The sequence below is a fragment of the Prionailurus bengalensis genome, chromosome D1 (genome assembly GCF_016509475.1).
Source record: "Prionailurus bengalensis isolate Pbe53 chromosome D1, Fcat_Pben_1.1_paternal_pri, whole genome shotgun sequence".
Taxonomy (NCBI): domain Eukaryota; kingdom Metazoa; phylum Chordata; class Mammalia; order Carnivora; family Felidae; genus Prionailurus; species Prionailurus bengalensis.
In genome coordinates, this window is record NC_057346.1 from 23254023 (window position 1) to 23273932 (window position 19910).

General features: G+C 45.5%; 1 protein-coding gene across 7 annotated transcripts; it reads left to right on the plus strand.

Moving 5' to 3' along the window:
• Positions 1–540: 540 nt before the first annotated feature.
• LOC122483129 (TIR domain containing adaptor protein) lies at positions 541–17456 on the plus strand. 7 transcript variants are annotated; one of them, XM_043579772.1, is made up of 5 exons: positions 541–1530; positions 9737–9796; positions 12354–12509; positions 14172–14773; positions 15327–17456. In XM_043579772.1, the coding sequence occupies exons 3-5, from the start codon at positions 12446–12448 to the stop codon at positions 15399–15401; spliced, it is 741 nt and encodes a 246-aa protein (XP_043435707.1). In that variant the 5' UTR covers positions 541–1530; positions 9737–9796; positions 12354–12445; the 3' UTR covers positions 15402–17456. The 7 variants fall into 7 exon arrangements, with proteins under 7 accessions (XP_043435707.1, XP_043435711.1, XP_043435705.1 ...); XM_043579776.1 differs by having other exon boundaries at positions 14172–14759; XM_043579770.1 differs by lacking the exon at positions 541–1530 and adding an exon at positions 1549–1973.
• Positions 17457–19910: the final 2454 nt, after the last annotated feature.

Sequence of the window (19910 nt, forward strand, 5' to 3'; positions counted from 1 at the left end):
CCATACTTCCACAGGTCTTTTTTTTTTTAATTTTTTTAAATGTTTATTTATTATTGAGAGACACAGAGAGACAGAGCATGAGCAGGGGAGGGGCAGAGAGAGGAGGAGACAGATTCTGAGGCAGGCTCCAGGCTCTGAGCTGTCAGCACAGAGCCCGACGTGGGGCTCGAACTCACAGACTGCGAGATCATGACCTGAGTCGAAGTCGGAGGCTTAGCCACCTGAGCCACCCAGGCGTCCCCACAGGTCTTTTTAAAGTTTATTTTGAGAGGGAGAGAGAGAGTGTGAGCAGGGGAGGGGCAGAGAGAGGGAGAGAGATCCACAGGGCTTTATTCAAGCTTGTAGGAGAGCATTCATTGCATCTATCAAACCGTACGAGAGTTGGGGCCCAAGCCTTCTTCACCTGTGTCCCAACACCGAGCTGTCCGTGTCTCCTGGAGTAACTCTGCTCTGCACCCGAGCCCGAAGGGCATCCCTGGCCTCTGAGACTTTTCAGTCAAATGGGAGGGCTAACCCTCATCAGCCCAATTCCAGACAACACAAGGTTTGTAGGGAACAACACAGGGATTGTAGGGAAAGAGGCCAGAGGGGCAGGGTTAAGAAAGGATTTCCTTTGTAAGTTGCAGAATTGAGGCTTGCCACAAGAGGGGCGTTTGAGGATGGCAGCACGGAAAGGGGGGACCCCGCGGGTGGAGGGAACAGCAGAAATCAAGCACCCAGCAAGGAAAGCTGAGGTGAGTTTCATAAAGAGTAAAAGAAACCCAGAAGCCCTTCCTGTACCTCCTACCTACTTTATCTCATGGACTCCTCCCCACAGCACCAGGAACCAGATCCTAAAATTCGATGATGAGTAAAGTGAGCCTCCGCAGGCTGCACACTTCCAAGGTCGGAGGGCTAGTAAGTGACGAGCTCTGGATGCGAACTCCAGCAATCTTACTCCAGAGCCCTCCTGCCCAGCCTTATACTACACTGCCTGCCGGGATTAGCCACTAATTCTCTCTGCTGGCTGGTGAGAAAAGGAGGAAATCAGACTGAAAGGGAGATGGTGAATCTTCCATTGGCCCTGTTAAACTACCGGCATCTTCCAAGCATTTCGTGCGCACGGTTGTAGGAGTGTTTCCCAAACTGGCGTGCCATGGACCCCTGCTCAGGAAGACCCCGATATTTCTACTACGGTGAAACAAGTTTGGGAAATGCTACATGTTGTGTTCCCTCCCCCACCCAAACCGGGTTCATCACGGTGCAAATGGGCAGGTAAAGAAATCCTGCACCCTGTTTAACCCCGGACTCGGCCAACGTCTTGCTCACTACATTTGTGCGGCAGCTCTGTCACCCTGCAGAGCAGCGCTCCTCGCGCCCTTTCGGGAATCGCAGTGGGGCGCAGCGCAGGGGCCGGCATCGGCTTCCCGCCCCGGCTTCGGTGTCCCGGGCGGCCCCCTTCGGCATACGAGAGCCACGTTCCCAACCTACCGTGCGGCCTCTGGACAAGTTCAAGCTCCGCTTTTCTTAACTGTAGAAAAGGAAAAAAAGGTATGGGATCTTGCCTTGCAGGGTGTCAAGAGGACGAAATGCGTGGAACACGGGTTTCTTTTCCTTCTCCCCGACGCGGGACAGTGTCGCGGCGGGTTTCCGAGGGACGCGGGAGGACAGCCTCTTCTCCGGGTTTCCGCCCGGTTGCGGGCTCCGGAGCTCCCAGGGCCCCGCCGGCGGGCAGCAGGGAGACGCGGCTCCCGGGCCGGGTGACGCGGCGGCGGGAGCTCCTCGCAGAGTCAGGGCGCGGGCCGGGGAGGAGGAGGGGCCGCGGGCCGGGCCGCCTCGCCGCTTCCGGCGGAGCCGGGGGAACCGGGCGGGCGGCCGGCGGCCAGGGGCCTGCGCGCCGCACTTCCCCTCGCCGGAGGCGGCCGGCACCGCGCGGGAGCCGGAGCCAGCCTCTCCGCCAGCACCGCGGCGGGGTCGCCGCCACCCATGCGCTGGTGAGCGCTCGCGGGGACGCGGGGACGGGGGCGGCGCCGGGTGGGGGTCACCGCGGGTGGTGGGCGGGGCGGAGGAGGGTCCCCGGGGACTGCGGGGGGGCCCTGCGCCGGGACCGGCCCTGTCCTTGTCCCTTGGCCGGGACGCCGCTTTCCTCTCTCCTGCCCCCTTTTCCTGGCTGCTTCCAGCACCCCGAATACGGAAACTGGGTGAGCAGGCTCTCCGAGAAAGTTGTCACCTTCTCCGTCGCAAAGGAGCTGGTGCAGGGAACCTCCCCCCACCCCCACTCCCACCCCCGCGCCCTTTAGTTTGTGTTGAACAGCCCGGCTCGGTCAGGTTGTTTCCATCTTTAACTGTAGAGAGAGGGTCTCCACCACGGTCTCCTCGCATCCTTCTTTGCTCTTCTGATGGGTCTGTGTGTGGGTGTTCCAGCGAGGAGATGGCTTTAGTTAGGGTTCATGACCTACGGAGGCCTTTCATGAACATCTGTCAAGGACTGGGATACCTGTGCAGTGCTGGAGTGACATCATTGGACAGGAAAGGTTCAGCCCTGTCGTCTCCCTGGAGACGGGTAAATTAGAAATTACAAGTCGCCCTGCTAAGTGCCACCAAGAGAGAGGGGCAGCCCGGAGTACTCTGGTAGCTAGGACACCTAAGCTGGGGAGCACCTAGGGTCAGGATTCACTGGCTGTCCGAGAGAGTCGCATCTAGTTTGGTTGTTTGTGTTTTAAACATTATTATTTTTTAATGTTTGTTTATTTCTGAGGGGGGGAGGGGCAGAGACTGAGAGAGGGACAGGGGATCAGAAGCGGGCTCTGTGCTGACAGCAGAAGTCACTTAACGGCTTAACCGACTGAGCCACCAGGTGCCCGGTTTGTTGTTGGTTTGTTTGTTTGTTTTTTAACTTAAAAAATATATATATATATTGCAGTGCGACCTTACAGCTTACCCAGTTTTCACACAGTGGATTTCCTGTGCAACCTGCATCCAGAATAAATAAAATACCACTAGCACTCCAGAAGCCCTCAATGTCCACTTCCCACGGCTACTTTCATCTAAGGGCAACTATTATCCTGGCTTCTCACATCATAAAATCGTTTTACTTGGTTTTGAACTTATGACACGTGGACAGTATGTGAGATGCAGCCGTGTTGCATTTAGCAGTAATTCATTTACTCTCAACTGATGCATAATTTTGCACTGTACAGAGAGAGCACAATTTATTTCTACTTTCTGCTGGACACTTGGATGGATGGACACGGGTTGTTTCCCGTTCGGGTTGTTTTTTTTTTATTTTTTGAAATAATGCCACGAGGCATTCTCGTACTTGTCTTCAGGTGAACATAAGCAGTTCTGATAGGAATGTTCCTAAGTGTGGAATTGCTGGGTGTGTTCAGCTTTAGCATAGTTTCGTGCCAAATGGTTTTCCAAAGCGGTTGTACGAATTTACACTCCCATCTGCAGTGTGAGTTCCTATTCCTCCACACCTTCACCAATACGCGATATGGTCCCTCTTTTTCATTGTAGCCACTCTGCTCAGTGCATGGGCCGTGGTGTTGCACTGAGGTGTTAATTTGCATTCCTCTTATGACTAATGAATCTGCATCTTTTCATGTGTCTGCTGGGCATTTGGATAGCCTTTTTGCAAAGTGTTCAATTCTTCTACCCATTTTGTCAGTAGATTGTCTCTGTTTCTTCCTAGTTTGTAAGACTTCTTAAATATTCTGGATATGAAATATTTATGGCATATGTATTTTTTTAATGTTTATTTATTTTTGAGACAATGCGAGAGACAGAGTGCAAGCAGCGGAGGGGCAGACAGAGGGAGACACAGAATCTGAAGCGGGCTCCAGGCTCTGAGCTGTCAGCCCACAGCCCGACACGGGGCTCGAACTCACGAACCGTGAGATCATGACCTGAGCTGAAGTCGGATGCTTAACCGACTGAGCCACTCAGGCGCCCCTATGGCATATGTATTTTTAAAATACCTTCTCTCTCTCTCAGGAGGTTGCCTTTTCACTCTCTTAATGATACCTTTTGATGAGCAGAAGTTCAGTTTAATGTTGCCCAGTGTATCTTTTTTTTTTTTTTTTCTGGATGGTTGTATTATTTATGGCCAGTTGAAAAACTCTTTACTTACCCAAGGGGTGGTGGGTGGGAAGAATGAGTGAAGGTAGTCAGAAGGTACAAACTCAGTTATAAAATAAATAAATCCTGGGGATGTAAATTTACACCATAGTTACTAGAGTCATAAAAACTATTGCATATTTGAAGGTTGCTAAGAGAGTGGATTTATTCTCGTTACAAGAAAAAAATGTGTAATTATGTAGTGATGGATGTTAGCTAGATTTATTGCGGTGACCATTTCATAATATACACATATGTTGGATCATCATGTTGTGCATCTGAAACTATTATATGTCAATTATATCTCAATTTTTTTTTAATTTATTTTTGAGAGAGACAGAGAGAGCTTGTGGAGGAGGGGCAGAGAGCGGGAGAGACAGAGGATCCAAAGCGAGCTCTTCATGCCAGCAGAGAGCCTGATGCAGGGCTCGAACTCACAAACCGTGAGATCATGACTTGAGCCAAAGCCGGACGCTCAACTGACTGAGCCACCCAGCTGCCCCCGTGACAATTTTAAATAAATCAGAAGATAACGTCAGGAAGATAATTTCCTATATTCTCCTCTGAAAGTTTTATGGTTATTCTCACTTCTATCTACTTGAAATTAAGTTTTTTGTGTGGTGTGAAATAGGGTCAAATTTATTTTTTTCTACAAGGCTATCAAAATTGATGCAGCACCATCTGTTAAAAAGACAATTTTCCCCACTGCATGGCGGTGTCAGCCTTGTCATAAATCAGGAGACGGTAGAGATGTGGGTCTGTTTCTGGACACCCTGTTCTTCCATCGTCTGTCTGTCCTTGTGCACATTAGCACGCTGCCTTAATGGTTGCTTTATAATCTCTATTATTCTGGTGGTGGAAGCTCTCAGCATTGCTCTTCTTTAAGATCTTAGGTATTTTTTATTTAACTACTCCTCCCAAAGCCTTTTTAAGAAATATATAAAAAGCAGTCGTTTTGTAAGCTCAATAGAGTACTAATGTAAAAGGGTATGTAACTGGCATAATTTGTAAACTGTATCCATCCACCGATTTACTGCTGACACAATCTATGTTACATTCAATGCCTGCATATTTACATCAGATCTACAGCAAAGTAAATACAAAATAAATTCACCTTATTTTAGTTAAAATGGGCTTTAGTACCTATAGGATATAGTTTCAAAACAAAGAGAATTTTTTAAAACTAAGAAACTGGTGTTTTCCCGAGACCGAGTTGCTACTTTTTGCAAAAGACATTATTATGTTTCCCACTCATGTTTGATCAGTAAGATATGTTCCCACGTGGCTGAACTTCAGCTAAAGTTTTAGATTTGAATAACCAGTTAGAATACTTTTGACTTATAATTAAATTTTTAAAAACAGGTGCTTTTAAATGCACACACACGTGCACATATATGTACTTTTTTGGCATTTTTCAAGTCTTCCGAAGTTACTGTTTAAAAATCAGTTTCCCAAGTTTTACACCCAGAGATCTAATTCAGTAGATTTGGGGTGGGGCACAGGAACTGGCATTTTAAACCATCATTGTATTTGTTTTCTGGGCTGGGTAACAAATTGTTACAAGTTCAGCGTTTTAAACCAACACTTATTATCTGGTAGTTTCTGTGGGTCAAGGGCCCAGGCAAGGCTTGGCTGATTCTTCTGCTGGGGTCTCACCTGGCTTACCTTCAGGTTTTAGCTGGGGCCACAGTGCCACTGGGGATTCAAATGGGGAAAGATCCACTACCAAGCTCCCTCAGGTTGTTCTTTGTTGGCAGAATTCATCTCCTTGCGGTTCTAAGACTGCGGGTCTAAGGTTTTCTTGCTGGCTGTCACCTGGAGATCACTTCTCTTCTAGAGGTTAATTGTAGAGATCACTCAGCTTCTAGAGGCTGCCTGCAATTTCCTGGTAAATTCTTCAAAGTCAGAATGGGAGTCTCTCTCTAGTCTGCTAAGTTACGATTAAACACGCACACGTATGCACATACATAAGTATGACACAATATTCATATACATGCTACATTCACGTGTACATATTTTTAAGTATCTTTTTTTTTAAGTAATCTCTACACCCAATGTGGGGCTCGAACTCATGACCCCAAGATTAAGAGCTGTATGCTCTACCGACTGAGCCAGCCAGGCACCTCACATGTACACATCTTATATGGTAAATATACGTAGTGTGTATATATACTTATAAATGCATATACAGACAGTACACATCATATATAAAGTAACTGCTCTATAAATCACTCTGAGAAACACAATATTGTGTCTATCAAGCTATTAACAATTTAGTTGAGCACTTTATTGTTGTTTTTGTTTCTTTTTAGAGAGAGTGCAAGCAGGGAAGGAGGAGAGGGACAGAATCTTAAGCAGGCTCCACGCTTAGCGCAGAGACTGATGTGGGCTCGATGTGGGCTTGACATGGGGCTCGACACACATACGTGTGTGTGTGTGTTTAAGTGGGATCATGACCTGAGGCGAAATCAAGAGTTGGTTGCTCAACCGACTGAGCCACCCAGGTGCCCCGTTACACTGAGCACTTTTAAGTGACAGTGTCCTTTAAGTCCTAACAAATCCTGCCCGACAAGTGTTTTAGCAAATGTTTGAGAAGCAAACTTAGCCTTTGAAACCGATATTCTTTATTTAAAGTCCAAATCAAGTGAAATGTGATGATAATTTATTCATCAAAGAAGTGAAGAACTCAAACAATTTAAACCTTTAAACAGACCAGTCTTAAGATTCGACGCTTGCTCCATTCATGGCCTGACATACAATCAAGGATAGTGCAGTAGTTTCCAACTGCTCTGTAACAAATTACCAAAAACTTAGTGGCTTAATACAACATACATTTATTAGCTTACAGTGGCGGCAATCAGAAGTCTAAAATGGACCAGCAGGGCTATGTTCTTCTGGAGGCTGTAGAGAAAAATCCATGTACTTGCCTTTCCACTTCTAAAGGCTGCCTGCATTCTCCGCCCATGGCTGCATGTCACACAGACCTCTGCTTCTGTTGTCACTTCTCCTCTAACCCTCCCCCAACTCCTGCCTTCCTCTTATAAGGACCCTTGTGACAACATTCAGCCTTCCCCTCTAGGGTCATCCAGGATACTCTTCACATCTCAAGATCCTTTTTTTTTTTTTTTTTTAATGTTTATTTATTTATTTTGAAAGAGAGAGAGGGGGAGAGAGAGAGAGAGAAAGAGAGAGAGAGAGAGGGAGCAAGCAAGGGAGGGGCAGAGAGAGAGAATCCCAAGTAGGCTCTGCACCATTAGCACAGAGCCCAATGCAGGGCTCTGATCTCACCAACAGAGATCATGACTTGAGCTAAAATCAAGAGTCAGATGCATAACCAACTGAGCCACCCAGGCACCCCTCAAGATCCTTAATCTAATCTGCAAAATCTATTTTTGCCATGTAAGGTAGCATATTCCCTGGTTCTAAGGACTCGGATGTGGACATCTTTCGGGGACCATTATCCTGTCCACCATAGAAAGTGAGTCCAGCCTAACAGAAATGTAAGATACATATCGTAATCATATGTCTTCTTATGTTTCAGTACATTCCCTATACCAATAGATATTGGAGACCCAATAGGGTATTGGATAATACTTAATACACTTTGTATTTTGTACAGTGAAACTTCATATTTTTCCTCACATAACACATTCTACATATAACGTTGCAAAAGGATTCTAAGAAACACTAAAGGGGGGCTGGGTGGCTCAGTCGGTTAAGCATCCAACTCTTGACCTCAGCTCCCGTCATGCGCTCATGGTTTGTTGAGTTCAGGCCCTGCATCAGGCTCTGCATGGCCAGCGTGGAGCCTGCTCGGGATTCCCTCTCTCCCTCCCTCCCTCTCTCTCTGCTTCCCCCTTGCTCATATGCTCTCTCAAAATAAATAAATAAACTTAAAAAAATAAAAATAAAAACCACTAAAGATATAATACCGTTGCTTTTTTAAAAGAAGTTTTCACTAATTTTTTTTATCAAGACTTTGTCATTATCTACAAGGTAGGTACTTAGGTGTCTATCCTTTTGTGAATTTTGTAAAAAGCACAAGGGAAAGTGACTACATGTAAGACAATACAACCAGTCCCTAAGTAGACAGAGCTAGTGATTAGACCCTCCTTTTGGAGATTTGGGTTCGTTATCTGCTCATCTGTTTGACAACGATGTCTCCTCTATCTCAATATATATTACTAGTACTAAATCTTGTAAAGATTAAAGCATATTTAAGTGTGATAGCCTCACCACTTCAGCTGCACAAGAACTGAAAGATAACAAGAAAGGTGTAGTGGAGAGTTAGATTCCAGGAAGTAGACAGTGTATAGGGTTAAGGGAACTTGTCTGCCATCTTGCTGAATTATCCTGTGTCAAAGATGCTGTTATTTCCTGTGTTTAAACTTGTCCATAACATTAGTCAAAGGGCTTGTACCAACCCACTTACAGTGGCATATGCGGTTGGGCAATTGGATTTCTTAACCAAGCAATGAAAAAAAGGCAATTACCAAAAATCAGCATGTATGGCCAAGTCATGTCATAACATGAGAAACTGAAACTTTTAAATCTACATGTGTTAAGATTAAAGCATTATGTTAATTTCTAACCTTTAAGCTATCACTAAAAATATCAAATGGTTCTCTAGTTTACAAGTCTATCGAGGCCACATAATGAATTTTAAAATTAAAACAAAATTGACAAACTGTTGAAATGATATAAAAGCCCAGAGACATTTTGTCTACTACTGCAGGAGAGAAAGGACATCTGGATTGGTTGAAATGAAGATGTTGCGGGACAGCAACCCCAGACCTGGAAAAGGACTTCAAAATCAGTGGCCATCAGGCACTGCCTTAACCTCAGTGCACCACTGAGGCTCTCTGAAATCCAAAGAATATGAGGTAGCAAAAGAACCACATATACATGCCAGACTTCACCTTTTTTGTGTCCCCTTGGCTAGCTTAGCAGCCAACTGCTCTTCTCTTTCGGTATGTCTCTGGTTCCTGTGCCCATTCCACTTCTTCTTTCTGCCCCTCTTGCTGCAGGCGTTTAAGTTCTCCCTCTCTTTTTTGAACTTTGATACAGTTTCATGAATCATCAGTATCTTGTCTGATAGTCATTGGCTTGGCATAAAGGTGTTCAGCATTTAGCAAGGAACAGAGCATCATCCTCAATATTGAATAACATCCGTTCAATTGGGAAACTTATCTTCTACTCTGTGTTTCATAGGACAAGTTCTCTTTGATTTCCCAGGAGTCTGTTTTGACCTCTGCAGATAGGTTGGAGTGAGAAAGCAAGCCTCTGCTTTTTGACAATCCCAGGAAACATTGAAGAGGTTATAAATCCTTTGCATATCCCTTTAAATTTAGAAGCAGACTGACAATCCCACACACCCCCCCCCCACTCCCCGCTGCAAATTCCAGAATTTGGATAACACTGATCTTAAGATTAGCTTGGGGAAAATTGATTACATTACTAAGTCTTCTAAACTGTGAACATCATGTATCCCTCCAATATCTAGATTGTTTTAAATACATGCTAACCCACACTATTTTCTGAACATTCTATGCCATGAACCATTAGCACTTTACATAAATTGTCTCATGTGGTCTTCACAATAAAGCTGAGCAGTTCTAGTTTTATTTTCATTTCACAGATGGAGAAGCCGAAGCTTAGCAAGATTAAGTATCTTGCCAAAGGCCACAGTTAATAAGAGGTAAGCATCCAGGCACTCTACCTGCAGAGTCTGTAGACTTCACCACTATGCGACACTAGCTCAGGGAGTGGGGAAGGAAGGGAGGAAGCAAGGGGGAGAGAGGGAGGCATGGGTGTTTGGATGGATAGGTGGAAGGAGGGAGTCATTCAAGGGAAGGCAGACTGGCGGAAAAATCTCCCAAGGTTTCTTGCATGTGCTCTTTCTCTGCTCTTCAGCATCTGCCTACCTGGATGCATAATTACTTGTCCAAATAGCACCTGTCCTTCTCCCATTTCAGCACTGGCACAGGAAGTTCTTGTTTGTAAAACTTACTTCTCCTTCTATTTTGAATGTTAGCCTTGCTGGATAGAGTATTCTTGGCTGCATATTTTTCCCACTCAGCTCTTTGAATATATCATACCTTCTGGCTTGCAGAGTTTGTGCTGAAAAATCTGCTGCTAGCCTTATGGGTTTTCCCTTATAAGTAACCATCTTCTTTTCTCTTGCTGCTTTTAAGATTTTTTCCTTATTGCTATATTTTGCCAGTTTAATTACAACATGCCTTGGTTGATTTTGTTGGGGATTTTGTTGGGGATTCTCTCTGCCTCCTGGATATGGATATCTGTTTCCTGCTCCAGATGAGGGAAGTTTTCAGCTACTATTTCTTCAAATGTATTTTCTGCTTCCTTTTCTCTCTCTTCTCCCTCTGGGATCCCTATTATATGAATGTTATTATGTTTGATGAAGTCACTGAGATCCCTAAGTCTGTTCTTGTTTTGCATAATCCTTTTCTCTCTTGTGTTCAGCTGATTACTTTCTACTACTTTATCTTCTAGGTCACTAGTTTGTTCTTTTGCTTCTTCCATTCTGCCGTTCATTGCATCAAGCGTGTTTTCAATCTCATTTATTGCACTTTTTAAAATATCTGATTCTTTTTTAACTCTCTTCTCTCTGTGGTAAGGGTCTCCTTGAAGTTTTCCATTTTCTCCTCAAGTCTACCAAGCACTCTTATGAGCATTACTTTAAATTCCCCATTAAACAGGTTACTTATGCCTGTTTTTCTTAGATTTCTGGCTCTGGCCTTATTTTGTTCTTTCATTGGGGATAAATTCCTCCATTTTCACATTTTGTCTAAGTCTCTGCCTTCTTCTCTGTGTTAGAAGAGCAGGTTATGTCTGCTGCTCCTGAAAGCAATGGCCTTCTGTAGAAGAGGTCATGGAGTGCCCAGGGCCTGGGGCTTCAGGGAGGGTCTCTGGTGCGTGCTACATGCACTCTGCTGCTGTGTTTTGGCTGCTCTGTCCTTCAGGCCAGTTGTCTGCAGAAGCTCTCCTTGCCTGCAGTGGGCAGTGTTTGGTCCTGATCTGAGCATGGGAAGTTTTAACTAGGTCTGCTTGTTAAATGAGACCTGATACTGCTTCTAATAGAGCCGAAGCCCGGCAGAACTCTCTGGTCAGGAGATGTGGTGTGGGCAAGGGTTTGTGTTGGTCTTCTGGGACAGGGGCCCTCTGCCCCCTGTGCTGGGACTGAGTCATGCTTGCTGGAGTGGGGCAGTCCCACCAGACAGCAAGGGAGGAGCAGGAGAGCGGGGCTAGGCATAAGCAGGTTAGGCAGCCAGCGTCCCTCTGAGCTGCCTCCCCCAGTGGTTCCCTGTTTACGCTGAGGTAAGGGGGAGGGGGGAGGAGGAGGGAAATGGTGCTGGCTTGCTCCTTTGTTCCAGGAAAGTTCTCTGTGAACTGCCTCTCAGGAGAAGAGCAATGATCTCTCTTGTGTGCCCCAGGCCCTCTTCAGATCACTTTTCCCTATTGCTCTCCAGCTTACTTGCCCACTGGGAGCAGGGCAGCGCCCTCCGGCTCTATCCCAGCCAAGCCCTCCAACCTTTACAACTCCAGCCTTTAAGCCCTGCTGGTTGCAAAATCTCATGAAATTCAGCTCCTCTTGCTTCAGTAGCCAATGGCTTTGGGAAAACGTTCAACTTGTCTCCTGATACTCATCTCCTAGAACTTCTCTCTCTCTCACACGGTTCTCCGTGACTGCAGCTCCCTCCCCTCTGCAGCAGCCAGGATCCCTTCCCCCCCACCCCAAACCACATCTCCATGCTTCTTACCTTCTTCTTGTGGCCTTTTCTCCCCCTTTAGTTGTGGAGTTTGCTCTGCCAGTCTTCAGGTTGATTTCTGGGGTATTTAGGATGACCTGAGAGTTATGTGTTCCTATGAGCCCAGGGTCCTCCTCCTCCCATGCCATCTTTCCCCGCTCTTCCAACACAGGAAGTCCTTACCATGGCGGCTTCGTGCCAGCCACCCTTCCCCACATCCCCAGGGTGCTCCTGGCCAGAGGCAGCACAGGACAATCCCTCAACTGGTCATGCTGAACTCCTTACTCTGTAAGTCTCACCACATCACACAGATCTGGGTTTTTTTGGAAGCCAGCTCCAGTCACAGTGGTGGATAAGGGATAGGGATGAGGGCTAGAGAGATTGAGCCTCTGTTGGGCATTAGGAGAGAACATCTAGAGCCCACACGCTGGGACTAGGAGTAAGGTAAGACCAGTTTTTGTGATCCTCTCTCTCTGTCTCTTATAGGATGGCTGTTCCATAAGATCAAGACTGAGTCCCCTCCCTTCTCCCACTTTACCAATGCCTGGTCTCATGGGGTTAGTTTTGAGCCCAACACTATGGCATCATCAACCTCCTCAGCTCCTCGCTCCCGGTCCAGGAAGCCTCTGGGCAAGATGGCTGGTGAGTGGAAATAGACTCCTAATTGTGTTCTTGTTCACAGCTATGAGTGTTAGCGAGGTGGAAGGCTGCCTGGGCCAAATGCAGCAGGAAATGCTAGGGAGGCTGAAGATAGAGGCCTCCTGCCTTGACCTCAGAGCCCAGAAGCTTTGTGGTGAGTGAGGAGAGAGGCATGCATCATAGAACATTCAATCCTATGGGCTCACAACTTTTGCACGCATGCTCGGCTCATTTCCTAGCCTGGAAACCATTGTGCTGAGCACCTAGCATCATGTTTCTTGTCATCTAAGTCTTTCAGAACCTATCAGAAGAAGGAGCCAGGCAGAGTGAGAAAACAAATCTCCAGAACATTAAACTTTCTGTCCCTATGAAAAGCTGGAGGGGCGCCTGGGTGGCTCAGTCGGTTGAGCGTCTCCCTTCGGCTTAGGTCATGATCTCGCAGTTTGCAAGTTTGAGCCCCACGTCGGGCCACAGCTCGGAGCCTGGAGCTTGCTTCAGATTCTGTGTCTCCTGCTCTCTCTGTCCCTTCCCTGCTCATGCTCTCTCAAAAATAAACAAACATTAAAAAAAATTTTTTTTAAAGAGCCTGGAGAAGCTGAGCTGATATCATTATGGAATACTTACAATATCTCAGACACGGCATTATCTCCATTAATCTTCAACAACAATTAAAATGAACCCATTTTCCAGGTGAGGAAATGGAGACAGAGACTGACTTGCGTAGGGTCATGTAGAAAGCAAGCAGTAGGTCTACAATCAAATCTACGCCTGGCTCCGAAGTGTAGGTTGTGAATCGCTAAGCTCTCTGCTCTTCAGGAGCTCTGAGTAGTAATCCTCTCCCATGCTTTTGTTTTACCACTTAGCAACAACACTCTGGGATTCCTCCGGGCCAGACAGATGCCAATCCCTCCCCTCTTTCCCTCCCATAACGGGTTGCCCACCTTAATCTAAATCCACTTCCCCTCAGTGCAGAGAGTGGGTTTGGAGACTGATTGATTCTTCCCAGCTTAACACAGCTCCACTTACAGACTAGCAGCAGACGGTTGGCTAGTCAGCGCTAGCGGGAAGTTCTGGGTAGCGTTAGCGGAGGGTACCAGAAATTGAAGGGCCTGGAATAGGGCAAAGCCATCTTTCCTAATCAGGTGGGTGAAACAGTCAGAGTTCTTTCCTTTCCCTTTTTAATTTTCATATTGTTGTTATACAAAGGATTTTTTTTAATTTAGTTATTGAAGTATAATTAACATACATTATATTAGTTTCAAGTATACAACATAATGATTCAGTATTTGTACATATTGCGAAACGATCACCAGAAGTCTCGTTAACATCCATTACCAGTGATAATTACAGAACTTTTCTTCTCGTGATGAGAATTTTTAAGGTTTCCTCTCTTGGCAACTTTCAAATATGGAAGACAGTATTATTCACTAGTCGGCATGCCGTTCGTTACATTCTCATGACTTATAAAAGAGCCAGAGTTTTCGTGACTTCCAAAACGTTTGAAGATAATGGGACCTTAAAGCCAGTCCTGCAGGATGTACGAAATAGAGCAGTAGGTCTCTGAGAGCAATGTGGCATGGTAGCCAGAGCAGGGCGCTGGGCTGGGCTCTGTCCAGGGCAGCCTGGTGAGAATACCAAGGCTGAGTGGTGTTTCTCTCCCCACAGACTGGTTCAGGCAGGCCCTGTCGAAGAAGCCCAAGAAGATACTGGAATCCTCAGACGGCCCCTCCAGTGACGTCTCACAGCCGAGCTCCCAGGACCACCCCCCACGCCTGGGCCTCAGCTCAACCTCGTCTCCAACACACGTGGTCGCCAGCAGCAGCGGCAGCAGCAGCGGCAGCAGCGGCCGCTGGAGCAAGGACTATGATGTCTGTGTGTGCCACAGCGAGGAGGACCTGGCAGCCGCCCAGGAGCTGGTCTCTTACCTGGAAGGCAGCACTGCCAGCCTGCGCTGCTTCCTGCAGCTGCGGGATGCAACCCCAGGCGGCGCCATCGTGTCCGAGCTGTGCCAGGCACTGAGCAACAGTCACTGCCGCGTGCTGCTCATCACCCCAGGCTTCCTGCAGGACCCGTGGTGCAAGTACCAGATGCTGCAGGCCCTGAGTGAGGCTCCCGGGGCAGAGGGCCGCACCATCCCCCTGATGTCAGGCCTCGCCAGAGCCGCCTACCCCGCTGAGCTCCGGTTCATGTACTTCGTGGACGGCCGGGGCCCCGACGGTGGCTTTCGCCAAGTCAAGGAAGCTGTCATGCGTTGTAAGCTATTAGGGGTAAGGGAGAATGGGAAGGTGGCTTCGGCCACAGCATCTGATCGACTTCGGCTTTTAGGAGACAGTCACTGTAGCCCAGTAGCTCAAGATGCAGGCTCTGGAAAAGGCTGGAAGTTATTCCAAGTCCTCTGTACTTGGGTTTCCCCACTGGTAAAGTGAGGACAGTATATACCTGAAGGAGTATATACACTAAACAAGTGTTCAGACTATGGCCTGGCGCATGTAAAGTACTCATAACGGGCAGGGCCTAGCACCTGTCAAGTCTTCAGAAAATAGCCATTATCATTATAGGTATTAATAGTAGTAGGTATTAATGGTATCTCTCTCTGAAGTCACGTTGGAGATGTTCCCCCAGACCCAGGAAAATGCCAGGAGGGTCAGTGGTACAAAATAATAGGAAAGAATTGTGTATCTGGGGGTGGGGACTTGCTATTACGGTAGGTTTGGAAAGTGAAATAGATAAAAGGTAGAAGTGGCAGGACCCACTGCGGGAAACAGATGCTGGGGTCTGGGAAGGGTGACAAGCCCTGCCATTCTGTTTGGTCTCTTTCAGATCTGCAGACCATCAGCTGACACTTCTATCACCACGGGACCCAGAAAGTTGGAGCAAAGCCGGAAATCGAGTTAGAGAGCCCAGGGTCTCACAGGGTCTTGGATTCTGGCAGCTGTGACGAGGTGTAAAGAACCAGTCTGTAGCACTTTGTATGTGATCCTGGGCTCAGATTGCCCATCAGGCACCCATTACCGGGGACTCCCCCACGAAGGCCATGGGGAAGCTGGGGACTCCCCCTGAGGAAGGCATGAGGAAACTGGGGACTCCCCAGGAAGGCCATGGGGAAGCCAGAAATTGTAGGTGGTGGGAGGTGGTGATACCATGATGATCACCAGTGTTTTGCCTCTGGCCCAACTGGACACATGAAGCCCCGGCACCTGGAAAGGTCACTTACCTGATTCATGGGCTAGAAGCCTACACCGCATGCTTCAGAGGGGATGGTGTCCCCAGTTGCCTGGCATCAGGAGAAAGCAACAGGTACCGATCCTTCACACTCACACTACTGCCCTTCTCTTTCCCAGGGACGTTGTTCACTTCAGAAATCTACACGAAAGATGCATTCAGCGCTGTCCTGAATTTTTATTGCACGTGTCATTAAGACACATCTAGAAACCATTCTGAATAGACAGGAGGTGGCAGGGAGCAGCAGGGGTGGAGGCAAGGAGAAGCTCAGACCCTGCACCTGGGTCAGAAGCCCACCCACCGATGCTCTGACTCATGGGGGCCTCATCAAAGGTCTGACTAGAAGCCAAGCTTTTACAAGCTTCTTTACGTCTGCACTGAGAGAGATGAGCTGTCTTCTTCTGGCAGATGACTGTGGGCCTTGTAGGACAAGGTTTCATTCACCTGTTCTCAATAAGTCTGTTGTTGAACCGAAATGAATTTCGAATACATTCCCCTGATGTGTACTTTTGTGCCACTTCTCTCACTTCTCCCTACCACGTCCCCTCCTTTTACTGGAAAAATTCATATATATATATATATATGTACACACACATATATATACGTATATATATATATATATATGTGAGATATAATTAATATATTAACATTAGTTTCAGGTATAAAACATGATTTGACATTTATATATATTGTGAAAACATTTTCTATTTTCATTATGCATTATTTTATTACATACAAAAAGACTCAAGAATATAATGTACATTCCTGTATATTCCACTCAGCTTAAGAAGTCCAACCTTACAATCCCTATGGTACTCCCTTTGTGCCTTTAATTACATTCTCCTCCCTTTTCCCATCAGAAGCAATCACCCTTCTGAATTTTGAATTCATCATTGTTAGCTTTTCACATATACATCCCTGAGAACATATTTACTTTTACATGGTTTTGTACTGTATCTAGTGGTATTATAATGTTCGTACTCTACAAATTCTTTTTTTTTTTTTTTTAACCATGTTAAGATTTATCCATGTGGATGCATGTAACGAACACCAGGAACTTCACTATGGTTCTATTATGTAAACATACCACGATTTAGTCACACATTCCTTTACAAACAGACATTTGGTTGTTTGCCATTTGTTGCTAGTAAAAACAATGAGTTTATGAACATTTTTGTGCGTGTTTCCATGAGCAAGATTTTCTAGGACTTAGCCTAGATGGGGAACAGCTGGGTAGTAAATACACATCTTCAGTTTCGGTAGAACATGCCAAATTTTCTTCCAAATTGGTTGTGTCCATGTATGTTCCCACCATTAGTGTGTGAGATTTCCCACTTTTTCATGTTCTTACTAACACTTAGAATTATCGGATTGGAAAATGTTTGTTGACCTGGTGGGTGAAAACTGGTATCCTATTCTTTTATTCTTTTTAAACTGTTTTGGTGTATGTGTGTGAGAAATTCTTTGTATGTCATAAACCGAAGAGAAAAATTTGACCAATACCCATATACCCATCACCTGGCTTCAACAATTACCAACTCAGAGCTAAGCTGATATCAACAATCACCCCACTCATTCCCTCCCCACCAGGTCCCTTTGAAGCAAATCCCAGGCATTATTTTATTCCTACATATCAAACTGTGTATCTTTTTAGAAGTTTTCCCAAAAAAATGTATCTTTTAAAGAACAGAATGCTTTATTTTTTAATATAAAACCTTTTACCTATTACTTTGTAGTCTGTGTTTTTGTATCTTGTTTAGGAAATCCTTCCCTATTCCTGTATTTTCTTCTGGAGCTATTTCACATTTAGGTCTTTAATCCACCAGGATGCTTTGTTTGGGTTTTTGTTGTTGTTCTGGGCTTATAAGTCAAAGGTCCAATTTCTTTTTCCCATTTGAATGGCTATTCTTTACTGACTACGAGTCTGTCCTTTCCTCCCACTGATTGTGATGTCACTGCTGTCATTATATTATCATGTGTGGGGGTCTCTTCTGTGTGTTTGTGAATCCCTGCATCAGTGGCACACTGGTTCACTTACTATGTTTTGTTTTTTTTTTTTTTAATTTTTTTTTTCAACGTTTATTTTTGGGACAGAGAGAGACAGAGCATGAATGGGGGAGGGGCAGAGAGAGAGGGAGACACAGAATCAGAAACAGGCTCCAGGCTCTGAGCCATCAGCCCAGAGCCTGACGCGGGGCTCGAACTCCCGGACCGTGAGATCGTGACCTGGCTGAAGTCGGACGCTTAACCGACTGCGCCACCCAGGCGCCCCCACTTACTATGGTTTTTAAGGAAGTCACAGGCCACCTGGGTGGCTCAGTCGGTTAAGCATCTGACTTCAGCTCAGGTCATGATCTCACGGTTTGTGAGTTTGAGCCCCACATCGGGCTCTGTACTGACAGTGTGGAGCCTGCTTAGGATTCTCTGTCTCCCTCTCTCTCTCTCTCTCTCTCTCTGACCTTCCCCCAACTCATGCTCTTTCTCTCTCTCTCTCTCAAAAATAAAATAAATAAACATTTTAAAAAATTCTTGATGTCTGTTAGTTTTTTTACTAGGCTTATACTGAGCTGAGAGATTCATTTGGGAAGAACTGATTTTTCTTACATTGAATTTTTCTCTCCATAAAAATGGTGTGTCTCCATTAGCAATCTCTTTAAATGTATTTCAATAACATTTTATAATCTTTTCCATTTTGGCCAATCACTTTTACTAGATTTATTCCTTAGTACTTCATATTTCCTGTTGCCATTGTAAATGGTATTTTTATATTTTTTATCTATTACCAATAGGAAGGATCACAATTATTTTGCATATTGATCTAATAAGCAACCTGCTGAACTACTTATAAGACCATAGACTTTGCTGGGTTTCTATAAAGACAACCATATAGTTTGCAAAAGAGAAAAGCTTTAGTTCCTTGTCTTTCTGTGCCGCCTAGGATAACCAGCAAAGTGTTGAAAGTGACAATAGCGGCCATCTTTGTCTCACTTATGCTTTTGTTTTCATTTATTTTTAAATGTTTATTTATTTTTGAGAGAGCATGAGCGGGGAAGGTGCAGAGAGAAGGGGGGACAGAGAATCCGAGGCGGGCTCTGCCCTGACAGCAGAGAGCCTTATGCAGGGCTTGCACTCATGAACCGTGAGATCATGACCTGAGTGGAAGTTGGACGCTTAACCAACTAAGCCACCTAGGTGCCCTTGCTTGTTCTCTTTGAAGGAGGCTCCATGCCCAACATGGGGCTTGAACTCATGAGCCTGAGGTGAAGAGTTGCATGCTCTACTAACCAAGCCAGCCAGGTGTCCCTAACATTAGACTTTCAAATGTTAAGCCGGCCTTGTATTCCTGGGGTAAACTCAATTTGGCCATGATGAATACAATATCTTTGTTATAAGTCACAGGTTTCAGATTGCTAACATTTTCTTTAGAGTTTTATATCTGTTCACATGTACAATAGGCCCATAATTGTCTTTTCTTATATTAACCCTCTCTGGTTGTGTTACCAAGGTTACACCAGCTTTACAAAATAGTTGGGGAATAGATGAAATGGGTGAAGGGGATTAAGAGGTACAATTGCCAGTTATAAAATAAAAGAGACCCAGGGATATAATGTAAGGCATAGGCAATACAGTCCATAACATTGTTAACAACTTTGCATGGTGACAGGTGGTAACTAGACTTACAGTGGTGACCATTTTATAACGTATATAAATATCAAATCACTTTGTTGTACACCTGAAGCTAATACGATATTGTATGTTAACCATTCATTTAAAAGATAGCTGGGGAGTGGTCCCTTTTTTCTATTCATTAAGAGTTTAAGCTTGGAATTTATTAGTCCTTGAATGTTCAGTAACCTCATCTGTCAATCGATTTGGGCCTAGCATTTGCTTTTTTAAAAAAATTTTAATGTTCATTTTTGAGAGAAAAAGTGTGAGTGGGGGAGGGGCGGAGTGAAAGGGAGACAGAGAATCTGAAGAAGGCTCTGAGCTGTCAACACAAAGCCTGATGCGCGGCTCAAACCCACAAACCGTGAGATCATGACCTGAGCTGAACTCCGACACTCAACCGACTGAGCCATCCAGGTGCCCCGAGGCCTAGCATTTTCTTTATGGGAAGATTTAAAACCCCAATTTCAATGTCTTAAACAGTTATAGATCTATTTAGATGTTCCGTTTCTTCTG

Coding starts and splice junctions, on each gene's coding strand:
- LOC122483129 (XM_043579772.1), top strand. CDS start 12,446: ATGGCATCATCAACCTCCTCAGCTCCTCGCTCCCGGTCCAGGAAGCCT. Junction 12,510..14,171: donor GCCTCTGGGCAAGATGGCTG/GTGAGTGGAAAT, acceptor CTCTCCCCACAG/ACTGGTTCAGGCAGGCCCTG. Junction 14,774..15,326: donor TGCGTTGTAAGCTATTAGGG/GTAAGGGAGAAT, acceptor GGTCTCTTTCAG/ATCTGCAGACCATCAGCTGA.